The 17759-nt window shown below is 32.3% G+C and overlaps 3 protein-coding genes across 3 annotated transcripts in view; all 3 read right to left on the bottom strand.

Moving 5' to 3' along the window:
* Window positions 1–17759, bottom strand: part of LOC111629672 (ras-related protein M-Ras-like) — a 30454-nt gene that overhangs the window by 5059 nt on the left and 7636 nt on the right. The window contains exon 2 of the mRNA XM_023373556.1: window positions 2158–2311. Within this exon, the coding sequence (XP_023229324.1) occupies window positions 2158–2311 (154 nt within the window). The remainder of the gene's footprint in view (window positions 1–2157; window positions 2312–17759) is intronic.
* LOC111629674 (ras-related protein M-Ras-like) lies at window positions 10616–13101 on the bottom strand. Its single transcript, XM_023373558.1, has 3 exons — window positions 13004–13101; window positions 12055–12134; window positions 10616–11944 (listed from the first exon to the last, which is right to left on the bottom strand). Exons 1-3 carry the CDS (start codon window positions 13088–13090, stop codon window positions 11872–11874), a joined length of 240 nt encoding a protein of 79 aa, XP_023229326.1. The 5' UTR covers window positions 13091–13101; the 3' UTR covers window positions 10616–11871.
* On the bottom strand, window positions 15551–16883 carry LOC111629673 (ras-related protein M-Ras-like). The gene is made up of 3 exons (XM_023373557.1): window positions 16786–16883; window positions 15837–15916; window positions 15551–15726 (listed from the first exon to the last, which is right to left on the bottom strand). The coding sequence occupies exons 1-3, from the start codon at window positions 16870–16872 to the stop codon at window positions 15654–15656; spliced, it is 240 nt and encodes a 79-aa protein (XP_023229325.1). The 5' UTR covers window positions 16873–16883; the 3' UTR covers window positions 15551–15653.

The following is a 17759-nucleotide window of genomic DNA, read 5'->3' as shown; positions in this document are numbered from 1 at the left end:
TAGTCAAGTTCTTGTGAATTCAATTTAATCTATCTCAGTTTTAACAATTAATTCTAGAATTTCTTTGAAGAAGAGAGACATCATTTAATGATTTGCTAATTGTATTAATTGGCTCCTCCACAGATTAATCATTAAGTGAAGATTAACTCTCCAATAATCAGCATAATCAGTAAATAATCATTCTACCGGAAAAACATAATTTAATAATTTTTACTTTAAGACATAAATATTGAAAAATGATGTTATAAATATATATTTCTACTAGCTGTACCCTGCCATGTGTTGCTGTGGCTCAAAATGTATCTATTATAAATGTATAATACTCCCCGTGGGAGTGAATTTCGAAAAATCCCTTCTTAGTGCACATTCTCTTGACATACCCTATTAAAATGCAATCAAAAACGCAAAAAACTGCATCTAAAATAGTATAACAGAAGCCGAGTTCTTCACGGTAAGCCTTAACTTTGTCCCTCTCCCTGCGGGGGGATTTTGACACCTATATAATATACAAGTTCGGATGCGTGCATTGCATATCTCGCCAACCACGTGACTGCGCTGCGCGATTACCTATCTTGTATACTTACGCGTCTTGCCCTTCGCCACCTGCTGATACCAAAAATATAACGCTTACCTAGATGATATCTTTTAATTTATATGAATGTTTAACGGAATAATATACAGCCTATGTCCACCCTAAAGGTCCATTCTAAATATTGGTGAAAGAATTTTTGAAATCAAATGAGTAGTATCGGAGATTACCTCCTACATCCAAACTTACAAACACAATCAAAATTTGTCTATACTAATATAGTTAAGCTTCACAGATTAAATGAAACTTCCTGTAATATTTAAGGTTTATGAGAGGCTGATAAGGGTTATTAAAAATAATTATCAATTTATAAGAATCATGCAATTAGAGCAATCTTTGGAAGAGCATTCCTTATTTTGTCCTCTCAGGATTTTTAAATAATAAACTTGTAATCATAAGGATAACTTTACAGAAGGCAGGTTATCTTGATCTAAGATTCTTTACATCCACGGAAAAGTCTGTCATTTTGATAGGCTCTAGAAACAATACCGTTCCATAGCTATACCTACGTTAACATTTCATTAAAGTTAGTGTTGGTTTGTCTGTTTTTCGAATACAATTATTATGTCCTCCGAATGTTACTTTATTTTGATCTAAGGAAGCTTTTAGTTTGAATCAGAATTTATTAAATTATTTTTAAGTAATCAGACAAAATGCTACCCCCCTCTCTCCTACTTGATTGATAATACCAACCTATAGACCAAAGCAACTAATAGACGGCCAGTGAAAATTTCAGAACACGAAAAAAGTCCGTGCTGTTGACTCGAGACTCTACACATTAATACTGCGACTTGAAGATTTTTAAATGATAAGTATATCTTGAGATTTTAAGAATAGGTTTAGTAAATTCTGTTAAAAACTGTCAAGATTAATTAATGCACTAATCATGTCTAATCTTAAAATGGTGGAATGCAAAGTCATTAATCATATAGATTTAAAATAGTCATTAATTCTGTGATTTGTCTAACATGTTGGTGAAATAGATTACAGTTTTTCTGGAGAATGGAGGCCTAATCAAAAATACATGCAACTTAACTCTTTAAAGGCCCAAATGACGTGACCTGTCATCCTTTGATCCCAATCCTGTTTGTAGGTGAGTGGAAAATAATACATGCTGACATGCAATACTGTACACAGAAATTAAAACAGAGTAAACAGGATGTGCGACATGACTAACATTATTGTGGAAACAGAACTCCCATAGCTGATCACACTGGTGAGTATGCTGAATAACTGAAAGGTTTGAGCGAAAGCATACTGCATTTATATTTCTTTTAATAATTTTTTATCACTGAAAAGTCAATTCCAGTCCACTATAAGAAACATCTATTATTTATATGCTTTACTGAAATATTATGAATAATTTATTATCCTCTTTATATCAATGAAATGCCAATACAGTACTCCATCTATACTTTCAATTCCTATAACAATTAAGGTTTATTATGAGGACAGTAAATTTCAAGGTACCAAGTTGTTGGTTTTAGTAGATTGGATCTAACTTTTTTTGCACTTATTAATTCAAAAGTTCTTTCTAAATATCCGAAGTAAGAAAAATAATTACTTACCGGTCTTTGACACGTAGGATCTGTGTGTGGAAATTACGTATGTTCTGAAAGCTCTGCCTGTCTGTAACGGAATAGACGAGAAGAAATCCATCACCTTTACGCATGTACTGTTCTCTCATTGCACTGAACTCTTCTTGTCCGGCAGTATCCAGAACTTCAAGGGTAAATTGTAAGTTTTAGAACAATAATAATTTTAACAGCATGATAACTATATATTATTACATAAAAATACATCCAGAAAATCAAGCATATAAATCAACATTTGTAGATGGGAATTAAAAGGTCTTAAATAATAATAAATTGCTATGACATTTGATAGCTCCAAAGATAGAATGTGTAGAATTCCAAAGATGTTGATGTCAATAAAAATAATGTTTCTGCAATCATTTCTGAACAACAAAGAGGGTATGCTTAGAAATGCTTATTAATCGCTTACTTATTAGTGTTGAATTACATCATTGGTCGGTCACTCTAAGTCACCAATGAAGTTCAGTAAGACAGGTAGAAACTGGTATAACCAGGAACATTATAGTTAATGCTTTTAAATGGCACCCAGACATGGTGAGTGAACTAATAATCATTTCTAAACAGACCCTACAAAGTAGATTGGACTGATGAGATAAGGCAATGCAACAGTTGATCTGCCAATGGAAAGACTTTCATTAGGAAACTGGCCCCTATTTAGGTGTTAGATATGTGAAGAAAATCTGGAAAACTTCACATATCCAGCCCACTGGTGAGGTGAAAACCTGTGACCAACTACCACTCTACATCTAACATGATCCTGATTTATGAATACTTGATGAACAAGAATTCAGTATAACAAGATGCTATATTTTATCCCTCTTCCCAATTTATGAGACAAACTCTTTAATGTGAGTGCTGATCAGCATTTACAAGAACAAACTATTCTAACTACAAGTGCACTGAAATGTTCTTTATTTAGTTCACAGGTGAACTAAATAAAGAACATTATTTTGAACTGTAAGACTAGATATCTGCATCCATAATTTTCCAGTATAATAAGTCCTGTTAATATATAGAAAGTACTAGTATACAAAATAAATTATAAATGATGACTAACTTCCATCTTTCTCAAGCTTCCCTGCATTTTTCATAATACATTTTTAAATAATTTAACTCAACTAGTTATAACTTAGGCATTAACAATGACTATTTCATATAAAATTTAAATAAAACCATAAAATGGCAATAACCAAAGTCGAAGACATTTAAATTTATTAACAGTTTTGGAGCACTCAAGATTTCTTCAGGTATACACGTTTAAAGTTCTAAAATATAACAATTCTAAGAAAAAAACATTACGGAATTTAAATGTCATTAAAACAATAGAATAAATAATGCGTTTAATCTGACGATAAAGCCTTAAATGCTTTGAAAATGCTACTAAAAGTTTTATAATTATAAAAACATCATTTCATGTTGTATATGCTCTTTGATATTACTGCAAGAAATTTAATATGTTCTTTTAAGCATATGTTAAATTTCTTGTAGTAATATCTCATTAGAATATCTTGTGAATGTGATTTGCAAAGAATACATTATTTTTTGTTTTTATCATAAATGTAGAATAAACACAAAAGTGTCTTCATATTTTGTCTTTCTCTACATCTTTTGGATCTAATGATAGTCTGATAAGGGCTTTGGCAGAGTTTTCCTGTTCTTCGAGGCTTTAGAGTCCCTATAGATTAAAAATATGTGCTACAGATGAAATATTACTAGGATAACAGTTAATTATCACTGCTTAGAAGAAACAAAACAATAAAAAAAAATGTCCCTCATCAGACTATTGTCAGATCCCAAAGATGTAAAAGGAGGACAAAATATGAAGACACTATTTTTGTTCTTTCATTTTGACATCTAACAATTTCTATTAAATAGACTTTCCTACAAAAAAAATCCAAATTAATTATTATTATTGTTGTTTATCAATAAGTATTCTTATTCAAACAAATGACATTATATATCCCATAAAAAGACTGGTGGNATTGTGTCATTATAATTTAAATTCTGTAAATTTCGTATGTTTTATAATTGCAAATTATATAGCGTATGTGAATTCTGTTCGTATACAAATGAAAGTTAAAAGTTGAAATATTTAAATTTCAAAGGAAAATTTATTTCATACGTATATTCTGAACATGTTTTTAGTTATGTTTGTTGATATTGAATTGAATTTAGGGATGGAAAGTGTCGAAGTGGAACACAGACCAAGAGGAAAAACAATGTAAGAACAATAAAAGAACGGACTACAAGAGATATTGAAGATCTTTGTAGTTACGTTATTATAACGATGATGATCTTATAACAGAGAAGAATACAGAAATGAAATGAATGCCTTAATAAACTAGGAATTGGATACATGCAAATTAGAAAAAGAAGAAAAATTGTAAAATAAAACTTGGCATTAATTTAAAAGTTTTAAGTGAAAAATATGTTTACACTTAACAAGTTTATTGAACTTGTACGCGTTATCGTATAGTCGGAAATTATAACTGACCTAGAAATAGGCTATCGGAAGCCTCACCCTCCCTAGAGATATCCACAACGGCTTGTGTTCCTTCCGCACATTTTCCTCTTATTTCGTAATCAGGAAATACGTTTGATAAATCAATAAATGTTTTTTTTTTTTTAATTTACTCACATCCATTAGTATAACTAAATAAAAGATTCAACTAGCCCAGTGTTGAGAAAAACGTCACTTCATTGTGCCAGTACACAATACGATTTATTAATGTTGTAAACCTATTTTTGGCAGAACAAACTGGTGCTTTGATTCTTAATTAATACACCAATAATTGCATAATAATTATTTTCAGGATATCAAGACTTCAAATTAGGAAAGAGAAGATACAAAAGGATGAAGAAGAAAAGGAGAAAGATATGAAAAAGAAGAATCATCAAGCAAAGGCTATAAGTGAAAAAAACGGGGGTGAGAAACGTCACTAATTTTGTGGTAAGTTGGTTCCTTCCATTCATTTGATATTCATCTCACGATGTGATATTTTATGAATCATCCACACTCTAAACTACTCACGGGAAATGATATAAACTATATTAAAGTTTCCTCAATCTTCTCGAATTACAAAGTAAAGTTTGCATTCAGTTTACGCATGACTGAATTTCACTTTAATTGGCTAAACGAAGAGAAAATGAGTGTTTACAGTTAACAAGTTTAAATTAACAAATTTGTACGCTTTTCTCCTGAATTTAATCTATAAATCTGCTGCTGCTTTCAATGTGATCAAATTTACAAGTCTATAATGAATAGGATGAAAGGTAAGATCAAGAATATTGCAAATGGGGATAAATATTATACTACTTCCTCAATTTTTTTTTATGGAGATTATCCAGAATAAACTACATATTGTGGTTTATTCAGGAAATTAAGAATTTCTCAATACATTAGAAAGAAGTTCGATATTTTAAGTAAGTCTAGGCTAATTTGTAATGCCCTTTTTCTTTGAGTTAACTTAATTCATTATTTATTATTAGGGCTTTTCAGAAGCCAACAGGGAAGGGTAACTTACCATTCTAAGGCTTTAATTAATGATATAAAAGATCCTTCTTAATAAACAAGGAAGTCAATTAAAATGAATGATTTGTTACAAATATTTTTGGGGCTTCCGTAAATCAAAATTCCTCCTGCTGGCCTCTGTGATAAAGCCTGATTATAGTTAAATTTTGGTACGCAAATTATATCAAAGTTACTTCTTTAAACATCGATTCTCTATGATGAGTGGATGGTCGCCCAGTTAATTAAAGGTGACAACCTACCGCTCTGAGGAACACGGGATCTGGACGAGTAAAAAAATCCCGGGAAAGTTTTAATGGGCAATCCGTGCCTGATATGTTAAGACCCTCCTACACCACTCATAATAAATTATGTGAGATGAGCGCATTATAAATTCTGGCATTTTTATCAAGTCTAAATTCACAGTGGGCTTGTTAAACGCCTTCTTAGTACCCACGGGGAAGAAAGATTAAAAACAGCTCGCATTGATTCACCTGCTACCACTCGAAACAGACTTATTCCGGTTCAATTTTTCATGTCAATGAACAATCATAGAAGCGTAATAAAATATTTAATACTAATTCATTTAATTAGCATAAATAATTATAGATTAAAAATCAGTACTTAACACTCTATGACTAGATATGAAAATTGTCTTTCATTTTTATGTTTTTTCGGATATTGAAGTACATTCGTGGAAAGGTAGAGCTGGATTAAAAATGTTGTGTGGAGCATAAAAGATGCAGCAAAATGGCATCAAACTAACGTCATATCCACGTTAGCAATGGCACCATTTGATGTACGCTAGAAGAACTTAAACCCAGTTTAATATTATAAGTGACGCGAAGTTTCCTAGTTATGCTTTTAACGTATTGAAAAAAATTAAAGTAAAAATTAGTAATTTTATGCTTAATGCTTCAGTTACTTCAATCGAACGTTAATACTGTATTTCATCGTCTAGTGTCGAAAATCTTTATCTTTCGCTAGCCATGCATTAAACGATTAAATTTTTCCTGATTCTATGTTTATGTCGCTTCATCTTAATACTTATTTTCAATGTAGTCGATGTGACCCTATATGATTTTTATTTGCTTTGCAACATCCCAGTTTCAATTGAAATACAGAAAGAAACATATTATACGCAATATGCTCTGATTTGTATATAAATGATACATCGTGGTACCGTTCCTTATTACGCTACTCGATTGCATTAAAGAACAGGCCCGTTCGTAATAAATGTAATTCTGGAACGCTACGTAGCTTTAATGTGCTGATGTAATGGAGCTTTAACTAATAAACTAATCAGTCAATTAAAACCTTAATTTATTCAATTACAATTAGGTGTGGTCCACCAGTAGTCGAGTGGATAAAACCAATAGTAGTTGGTCCTGGTTTTCTCGTTTCTAACATCTAAACGTGGACGGCTGGATAGCCGAGCGGTCAAGGTGGCAGCCTAACGCCCTGGGGAACCCGGGATCCCCAGGTCCCCGTCCCTCAACATTCAGCCACCCTGTTGCGGGCTTGCTAAAAGAGTCCCTCTTAGTGCCCACAGGGCAGAAAGACTCAAGAAAACCGCCTAAATATGCTCAAATTTCACATTATAGTCCTTCCAGTAAGCACTTCTTTCTCTTGGCAGATTGTCCGTGTGTTGAAGTAACAGTCAGTTCTCACTAGCCATGTAGACTATACTCTTTTTAATAGACTATTATTTTGAAAATTGCCCATAGAAACAGAGCGACCTCTTTCTCTACATAAGGGATTTTCTAGAGCATTCTTTATTTGCAGCTACCGAGTGCAATTTTCATGCATAACATAGGTTCAACCAGACTCAACACGAGCAAGTGCATACACGTGAAAATTCTGATTATATTGTATTAATAATACAGCACAGTATATACTGTATTAATTAACAGATTCGAAAATAGCGGCAAAAGTTTTTTTCTTTCTTTCACAATTAGCGGTAAAATATTCTATAGACATGTCTCGTATGAGCTAGTTGGGCATGAGCGTCTAGACTATTTTGTGAGAAATTTGTTACATAGTTTGAAGTTGTGCTCATAATAATAATAAAAATACATCTGTATTTAAAAGATAAATTTGAATAAAATAATAATTTATTATTAATTAGTGTGCGTAGCAAAACATTGTAAAAAATTTCCAGTTACGAGTTGTGTAACTTTCCAGGCCACGCTTTGAAATTGCGTTTGGCGCCATCTGTTAAGAGATATTCTTTAAAAACGTTTTTTATATTATTAATTATTTTAAAATGCGAAAAAGTTTAATTTTGAGAGTAGGATTAGTTTTATTTAAAAAATTGTAAATGCTAATTAAGTCAGACCCCATTCGTGCATGATACGACACGTGACCGATTTTTTTTAAACTTGCTTTCATGCGCTTTATTATTTAAAAATAATGTTTTAAATAACTTTAGTGCTATTTTGGGTGTCTTTCTGTTTAGTTTCAGTCTAAAAGTTATTACTTTTAATTTTCGTCTGCTTTCTCATCCGAATGGTACGCCCCTAGTGAGCACAGTAAGAACTACAGTAAAATTGACAAAGCCGAAGAAATCTGTAATAATCCTGTTAATTAATGGCAAATACGACAGTTTATTTAAATAATTCCAACAAAGTAATTTTTTATTTAAAAGCTTTAACAAAATACGTAAATTTTTATATTATAAATCAACAGCATGTTGCTGTTTTGCGACAAAATTATGAAAAATTTCAATTGTCTTAGCGCCATCTGTGGATAAAAAAAGTTTTTTTTCTACTTATTTAATTTTCGAGTTTCGAAATTTAATATGTTTTTAATAAATTATTTTTATTATATTGTTTAAAACGATTTAAGAAATGTTTTTAAGCATTAATTCTGACTACTAATGTAAACGCTGATTATTATTATTATTATTATGAAAACAAGACCATACTCTATTCTTTCCCCATAGATGGCGATACGACTACTAACCTGTCCTTTTTTTTTAACTGTTTTTTTTCCTAACTCTTTCGATTATAAATTTAAATTTAATTATTTGGGAGAAAACCTAAAGAAACATATATTTTGCTAAATATATGTAGGACTGGTAAAATAATACTTCAAATAAAAGCTTATATTTTCTGCTGATAGATGGCACTGAAATAGTTTTGTGATCTTTTGTTGAATTATGCTGTATTATTTGTCCCGTTATTCTATTTGGGAAAATAGCAGAATGGGGAATTTAGGGAGAAAATTTAACTTTTGTTCATATTCTGAGACCATTGACACTCCAAACAGAAAATTTTGTTTCTCCAGATTGTCAAGACTAATATTTTTTTGTATGCATTGTACCTGGTGCAAAGATATTTAGGGGAACTCAAATAGTTTCAGATCTGTTTAGATTTTCATTACAGAAGGTGAGAAGGTTGGCAACTTGCTATTGGCTCACCATCTTCAAAGTTTCAGGTTTAGCTCATGGTCAGGAACATAGACAATTGACAATTGGTTGAAAAGACACTTTCTGCTCTCCTATTTCTTTGGATGCACTCTCATATCTCAAAGCTTCTGTAATTGTTTCTTCCTGCTATTGGTTGTGTATATCTTGCAGACGTAGTAAAGTACGCAGTCTAGTCCTTTTTTCGGGTAGTGAATGGATCCAATATGAACCCAGCCTAGTTGCACCCGAGTGCATATTTTCCCTTATTATTTTTCCAAATACTCTAGCTGGAGTAGGTGTATTGGATCTTTAGCATCGACTTCACCGATTTAACTTTTTGCCCGTCTTTCAAAACCGGTTCCATTGACATCAAAACAGTGGCTTGGGCTGTACCCGTAGAGGACATTTTAGTATTTTTTGAAATGCATATTACAGCCAAATATTCAATTCACTTAAACGTGGCAGATATTATTGTTATTATGAACAATTGAGAGTTTGTGAAAATTCTTTGGCAGTTTAATTAAATAATTAATTGTATCTGTATGATGTCAGAAGAAAACAATACAACAATCACAAATAAATTGTTTGCTTTCAGACAATAAGAAACAAACATCAAGTTATTGAAAATTATACAAAACGTGGATTAGAATTATTAACACATGGGTGGATTGCCCATAGGATTTTTAAGTCCCATTTAGGAATTAGGCAGGTAAGGAAAACCCAGAAAACTCCAGGTAGTCAGCCCATTGGCAAGACAAAAATACTACTAGCATTTGGTGGCTTCATCCACTGGACATTGAAAAACCCAATTAGAACAAATTTATGAGTTAATTCTGTATTTTACTTATTTAAAGAAGTTTGTACAACAGTCATTGTGTTAACCCTCCTCCTAGAGGAAATTTGTGAAAAACGTGACATAAACCAATCATAACTCCGACCAAAAAGCAAACACGAATCCAATCAAAAGCCAAAAATCCTTAGTTTGTCCAGAGCAGTCTGAGCAAAAATGTCTTACTCTGCTTTATATCAGGAGTAAACATCCACTGCATAAAATAATTGAAGATACAGTAGTCCAGTTTAACAGCTCCAGAAAGTGTTCTAAAAAATTAAAAGCTGGTTTTTCTAAAACTGCCTTTTTTGCAAGCTAATAATGGATATGGCCGGGTCCACAATGGGATGGCCAAGTGGAGAGGGGCAGAGTCCTACATATGCAGGTGGACTACCTCCGAACTAAGGGCTGGTTTGAGATGTAAGGTAGATAGATGCATTAATGAGAACGCATACTTGTCATATTTCATCTTTTATAATCTAATTTCTTCCGCAACACAATTCAGTTCACAACTTTCAAGAAATCAGAAGGATTCAGAGCAGAACCAAACTCAGGGCAGTAGATATATCACACAGATAATGACATAGTTACTCGATTTCCTTCATTATCTGTCTACTGTAAATGATATTGTTCAATATAAAAAATGTTAAGGTGTAAACATAAATGAAATAATCATCACACGACATTTTGTAAAGAAATTTATATTCATTATAAGTTCTTTCTTTCAAAATACAGAAAATTTCACATGATTACAACAGTAATCAACACATACATTAATTCAGCTGCAACGAGAGGATCACGATAGAAAATGGAATTTATCTCTTTGAAAGAATCGTTTAACGTCGAAAACATATGGATTACTCTCGGCAAAATAACGACTAATTAGAATAGATGGCCTTTAAATCACAGAAGTATATAAAATGAATAATCATACACACAGTATATTTCAGTAAGAAATTTCTGGCAAAAAGCCAAATAAAACACACCATCACATTCTGAAATGGTATATAGATATACAATAAACTAATTTCCTTCGCAGAAGGTACTGGTATGGCACTAGAACCAGTATTTACAAAATGCAAATGATTATCTAGATATTGTGATGTCCAAAACTGTGTCAATGAAATTCTTCCCGCTCGTCCGCCTTTTGCGATGCTATTAGTAAACGAAAATTGCCTTTGGTACTCGATATCTTTGATAGAGTTACTACATTAGATATTTATCCGTTTGAAATTTAAGTTTTTTGCCGTACCAATCAACGGAGACGAATGAAAATGACAGGATATTAATAACTTTGGTTATTCTGAATGTTAATCGCTATCAAGAGGCTATAAAATTTAGCACATGCCGTTCTCTAACTCTGCGGGACTGTTTCGTCGTAAGCTAACTGATAAAGCAATCCTTGGTAGGCAAAAAACTTGCGCTCGTGGCTGCAATTTCAAATTTGTAAAATCTCATCCTCCATCAACACGCGGAACATCATGTCCTCGTACATAACTATAATTACAACCGTATTATGCTTAACAATTAAAAATGAAAAAAAAAAATAAAAATAAAAAAGGAAAATATTTTGATTTAGCATCTCGTCAATTAACAATTTCAAAATGAAATCTCCTGAATTGGTTTCCCACGTTTGGAAATTTTTTACATCGTAAATTCATTCTGCAACTAAATTATTTACAGGAACGTATTGTCGTCATTCGATAATCGAATGGAAAACGTGAAACAGATATGCACAAATACATACAGTATATATATTGTATATACCACAAAGCAACTGTAGGCAACAACAATTTAGAATTGACTACCAATATTTTTTTTTTTTTTTTTTTTTTAATAGTTTTACGATTTCGCACGAATGACAGAATAACATTTCGTTTTCAACTTTTAACATTCCACACGAAAACGTAATTTTTCTCCGGATTTAAAATCGACGTTACGCTAGAGAAGAACGCATTTTCTATTTTTCCACCATTCACGGCGGCGCTTTTTATCGGTCTGCGGCGGCAAATTTCTAAAGGGACAAGCACATTAATTATTATTGCCAGTAACTGTAAATTCGTAAGTAATTATCATTTTCTAATGGGTAACGTTAATGGAAAACCGATTTAATAATTAACTGACCTTATGATTCGAACTACTTCGTGGAAGGCAGCATCCACATTGAGTGGTGGATCTTTGGCACTTGTCTCAATGTAAGAGATCTGAAAATAGAAAATGTGATACATAAATTTAATAAAGGTGCATATGTCATTTGTAAGACGTGTGCTGAATTATAAAGAACTGATCAAAGCCATGCCAGAGATTTTTAAAGATAATACTGAAACAAGAATGGATGTCTGTTAAACCTTCAAGAGCGATGATAATACTTGGTGACATCCTACTGAATGTTTGACATTGACTGCCATTTTGTTTTGACATATAGCATCCGAACATATGACCAGACTGACTTTTCAACCATTTTATACAGACTGGATCTACAGTCGGGTCAACATGCATGAATGAGAGATAGGCTATGACATCCTAATCAAAACAAATCCATAATACATTAAGGAAATCTAAATGAGATGCATTTCTGGATCTGGAATGCCTTACTGTACTATTTATCTGGATAACTCTTAAGGTCAGTATATAATTTGATGGCAGGATGGAGTCTCAAGGAGCCATTTGCAGCTGGGGCCAACAAACACATTGGTTTATAGTCAAACTCTGACTAGCAACTGACTTGGCATGGTGTGGCATTGGCATCAAAGTTGAACATCATTCAACTTTGGAGTCATTTCACTAGACCAAAAGTGCATGTCTTGAAGAGCAGAGAACAGTGAATATAGTAGAACTCTGCTATTGTACCACCGCATTGCCTTTGAACTTTAAACACACCTTTATTTTTTGAGTATATTTAAAGTCATATCTGAGAATATTGCTTATTTAAATAGTTATGCTATTTATTCATTTAATATCTAGATAGACATACTTTAAATAGGCTTTGTGGTATTACTAATTCTTACCAATTGAGTTGATCACAAATTACGATACATCATATTGTACTGTATTATAAAACATATTATTATACCTTTAATTGGGCAGCCAAGTCGCGTCCTTGATCTTCCGTCACTTTTCTCAAATGAATTAAATCCACTTTGTTTGCTACCAGTAACATTGGATATGAATCACTGTTTAAATAAAATAAAAAACTTTTAATTACAAAAATATATTTAAATAAATAATAATTTCTATAACTCAAACATCTACCATCAAAGATACAATCACAGAAATTGTATCATTGATATTTTTTAAATTTAACTATCCATTTCTGGAACATTTCGAACACATCTTGCATATTGCCTGCTTAAGAAATCCACAAAACACCAAAATTTGATAAGAGTATGCTTTAAGAAAGAAAATGCCAGAAATAATTTATAATTGCTGGAATTTTTAGTAAAAAATTAAATCATTTGAGCTTCTTTAAGCAGTGTTAGGTTAACACGAAAAGATTCGAAATGTCAAAAATCTCTTCATGTGTACAGTAATACCCCGAACTTACGCGATAGGTGGGACCGAGCAATAACAGCGTAAGTCGAATTCGCGTAAGTCGGGGTATAATTTCTCAACGTGTGTAAAATCCAAGTCGGATGTATGTAAGCTAATAAATGTTCTTGTTAATCTTATCTCGTCTTTTGATTCGTTCATTGTTACAAGAAATCACCACATAGAGTCTCTCGAATCTCCGTAGATATAACAAACACAGAAATAAATAACACGAAATAAATTGTAGCTATGTGTCAATTCCACACGACGCGTCCGAACATGTAAGTTGAACAATAGTGTGGAGGGAATGAGCAATCAAGAGTTGCGTGGTGCTCAAACAAAAGATGAATCGACAAGATTTGAAAATCGCGTAACTCCGGATTCGCGTAAGTCGGGGTAGCTAAAGTCAAGGTACCACTGTATATAAAAGACCATTTAAATCATGTGTATATAAAAGACAATGTTGATATCAAAAGATTATTATTGGAATTTTATCACTTACAAGAAATTGAAATCCCAGAATCCTGTTCAAATCCTGTTGATCCTAAATTTCCAAGATTTGATACACACAAATCTTGGATTTTGGAATTCACATTGAAATAACAGAATAAACAGCATAAATTGTTAATGCTTAAGTTTACTTTAATTTTGTGTAACTAAAAGGTGTGTAAGAACAATGCAGCAATTGCATATTGTCATGTTTATGCACTATACTTGGTAAGCAAACTGTCATACTATTAGAGTGAGACACTAAGAATTTTTGGTTTTGAAATTATTATAACATTAATTGTCAAACCAAAATAAATATATTGTAACATAAGATAACACACATGTAAAATTCCATTTGAATAGTTATATAAAATATGTACATTTAATATGTATAACATGATATTACGATAGTTCTGACACCTACACATATGAACATTCATATTCATATGCAAAATAAAGAAATCTATAACCAGGATATTCTTCAGTTAATCCTTTAAAATCAAACCAAATCCTTCAATGTTACAACATTTTAAACAAATATATATACAGTATTCCTATACACTTAGGAATGTAATCTTTATATTTCCTTCTCTCTGACTAATTTTGAACAGTTGCCTCAGACATTTATAAATTTGTTTAATGATTCAGAAGCAAATGTTTTGATGCTGGCGCATCATATTTAGAGAAGTTAGAGAGCCAATTGGTGAGGCAGGAGTCCGTGACCAATCCAAATATAATTTTGTCTGAAGAGTTTTTGGATTTTTGATTTTTCTTTATATTTTGCTGTAGCGTACATAACTGCCTTTGGCAACATTTATGGCAGCAGGTAGAATACTTGGTGTCACCATCCTAAAAGCCTCTTGCATTTGCATCTGAAACTCACCAACAAATTGCATGGCACTGCCGGTTGATGCTTTCTTTTTCCATTTTTGGCTGAATGGCAGAGTCTTAACGTATCAAGACAGATCAGTGAAAAATTACTGGTGTTAACGACCCCAAATTTGATCCAGAGTGCCCTGGAGCAGAAGGCTGATAACTTAATTGACTCGATCATCTAGCCATCCCTATCTGTTGAATGTCAAACTTCTCTGAAAGCCACCGATGCACGACTTCCCAGAAATGAGTTGGTGCACCATTGAGCTGCTACCAAACTGTCCATATGTCTACATATCTAGGCATTTGTCCAGTATCACATGTGTATTAAGATGACAGTCACTATTCAGGATGCCAACGAATATGGAGTAAGAACTTACTCCAAATACTCCACCAGACATATAGTGCAAAATGAACCAATGTCATGTATTTCACATGCATTATGGAGTGCATTCTACACATTATGACAGTTTGTTTCAGAAAAAACTGCCTCATCAATCTGTAAAACTACCCATTTGCAAAGATGAGATGAAATGCAGTACACAAAATTTCAGCTGTCGTTATTACAAAATAATGCAAAGCAATTGAAGAAAAATTAAGCTTAAATCATGAGTAATAAAACTATTGCTTCTATACTTCATTTCACCCTTTCACTGATGTATAAAAACTATTATTTAAATTCTTATTAATATTAAAAAATATTTGCTTCACTCTGTATTAAATAAATTTCATTTTTACGATTTCGCACGAATGACAGAATAACATTTCGTTTTCAACTTTTAACATTCCACACGAAAACGTAATTTTTCTCCGGATTTAAAATCGACGTTACGCTAGAGAAGAACGCATTTTCTATTTTTCCACCATTCACGGCGGCGCTTTTTATCGGTCTGCGGCGGCAAATTTCTAAAGGGACAAGCACATTAATTATTATTGCCAGTAACTGTAAATTCGTAAGTAATTATCATTTTCTAATGGGTAACGTTAATGGAAAACCGATTTAATAATTAACTGACCTTATGATTCGAACTACTTCGTGGAAGGCAGCATCCACATTGAGTGGTGGATCTTTGGCACTTGTCTCAATGTAAGAGATCTGAAAATAGAAAATGTGATACATAAATTTAATAAAGGTGCATATGTCATTTGTAAGACGTGTGCTGAATTATAAAGAACTGATCAAAGCCATGCCAGAGATTTTTAAAGATAATACTGAAACAAGAATGGATGTCTGTTAAACCTTCAAGAGCGATGATAATACTTGGTGACATCCTACTGAATGTTTGACATTGACTGCCATTTTGTTTTGACATATAGCATCCGAACATATGACCAGACTGACTTTTCAACCATTTTATACAGACTGGATCTACAGTCGGGTCAACATGCATGAATGAGAGATAGGCTATGACATCCTAATCAAAACAAATCCATAATACATTAAGGAAATCTAAATGAGATGCATTTCTGGATCTGGAATGCCTTACTGTACTATTTATCTGGATAACTCTTAAGGTCAGTATATAATTTGATGGCAGGATGGAGTCTCAAGGAGCCATTTGCAGCTGGGGCCAACAAACACATTGGTTTATAGTCAAACTCTGACTAGCAACTGACTTGGCATGGTGTGGCATTGGCATCAAAGTTGAACATCATTCAACTTTGGAGTCATTTCACTAGACCAAAAGTGCATGTCTTGAAGAGCAGAGAACAGTGAATATAGTAGAACTCTGCTATTGTACCACCGCATTGCCTTTGAACTTTAAACACACCTTTATTTTTTGAGTATATTTAAAGTCATATCTGAGAATATTGCTTATTTAAATAGTTATGCTATTTATTCATTTAATATCTAGATAGACATACTTTAAATAGGCTTTGTGGTATTACTAATTCTTACCAATTGAGTTGATCACAAATTACGATACATCATATTGTACTGTATTATAAAACATATTATTATACCTTTAATTGGGCAGCCAAGTCGCGTCCTTGATCTTCCGTCACTTTTCTCAAATGAATTAAATCCACTTTGTTTGCTACCAGTAACATTGGATATGAATCACTGTTTAAATAAAATAAAAAACTTTTAATTACAAAAATATATTTAAATAAATAATAATTTCTATAACTCAAACATCTACCATCAAAGATACAATCACAGAAATTGTATCATTGATATTTTTTAAATTTAACTATCCATTTCTGGAACATTTCGAACACATCTTGCATATTGCCTGCTTAAGAAATCCACAAAACACCAAAATTTGATAAGAGTATGCTTTAAGAAAGAAAATGCCAGAAATAATTTATAATTGCTGGAATTTTTAGTAAAAAATTAAATCATTTGAGCTTCTTTAAGCAGTGTTAGGTTAACACGAAAAGATTCGAAATGTCAAAAATCTCTTCATGTGTACAGTAATACCCCGAACTTACGCGATAGGTGGGACCGAGCAATAACAGCGTAAGTCGAATTCGCGTAAGTCGGGGTATAATTTCTCAACGTGTGTAAAATCCAAGTCGGATGTATGTAAGCTAATAAATGTTCTTGTTAATCTTATCTCGTCTTTTGATTCGTTCATTGTTACAAGAAATCACCACATAGAGTCTCTCGAATCTCCGTAGATATAACAAACACAGAAATAAATAACACGAAATAAATTGTAGCTNAATAAATATGCAAGACCGTGTATATATGTATTTTTATTATTACATATGAATAAACGTAGTAAGAAAGTATATATTTTTTATTTTTTGGGAGTCTCCAGAACGAATTAATCAAATTCCCATAAAAATCTATGGTAAATCGATAATCGGCTAACGAACAAAGTCTTAGAGCGGATTATGTTTGTTAACTGATCACCCACTGTATTATATAATTATTTTATATATACTCAATATTCTGAAATAAAACCTTCTAAAGAGCAAACAGGAGGAAG

Source organism: Centruroides sculpturatus, unplaced genomic scaffold (genome assembly GCF_000671375.1).
Source record: "Centruroides sculpturatus isolate CEXI.00-Female unplaced genomic scaffold, Cexi_2.0 scaffold238, whole genome shotgun sequence".
Classification (NCBI taxonomy): domain Eukaryota; kingdom Metazoa; phylum Arthropoda; class Arachnida; order Scorpiones; family Buthidae; genus Centruroides; species Centruroides sculpturatus.
Note: the sequence above shows the minus strand (reverse complement) of the source record. Positions and strands in the feature narration are given on the sequence as shown.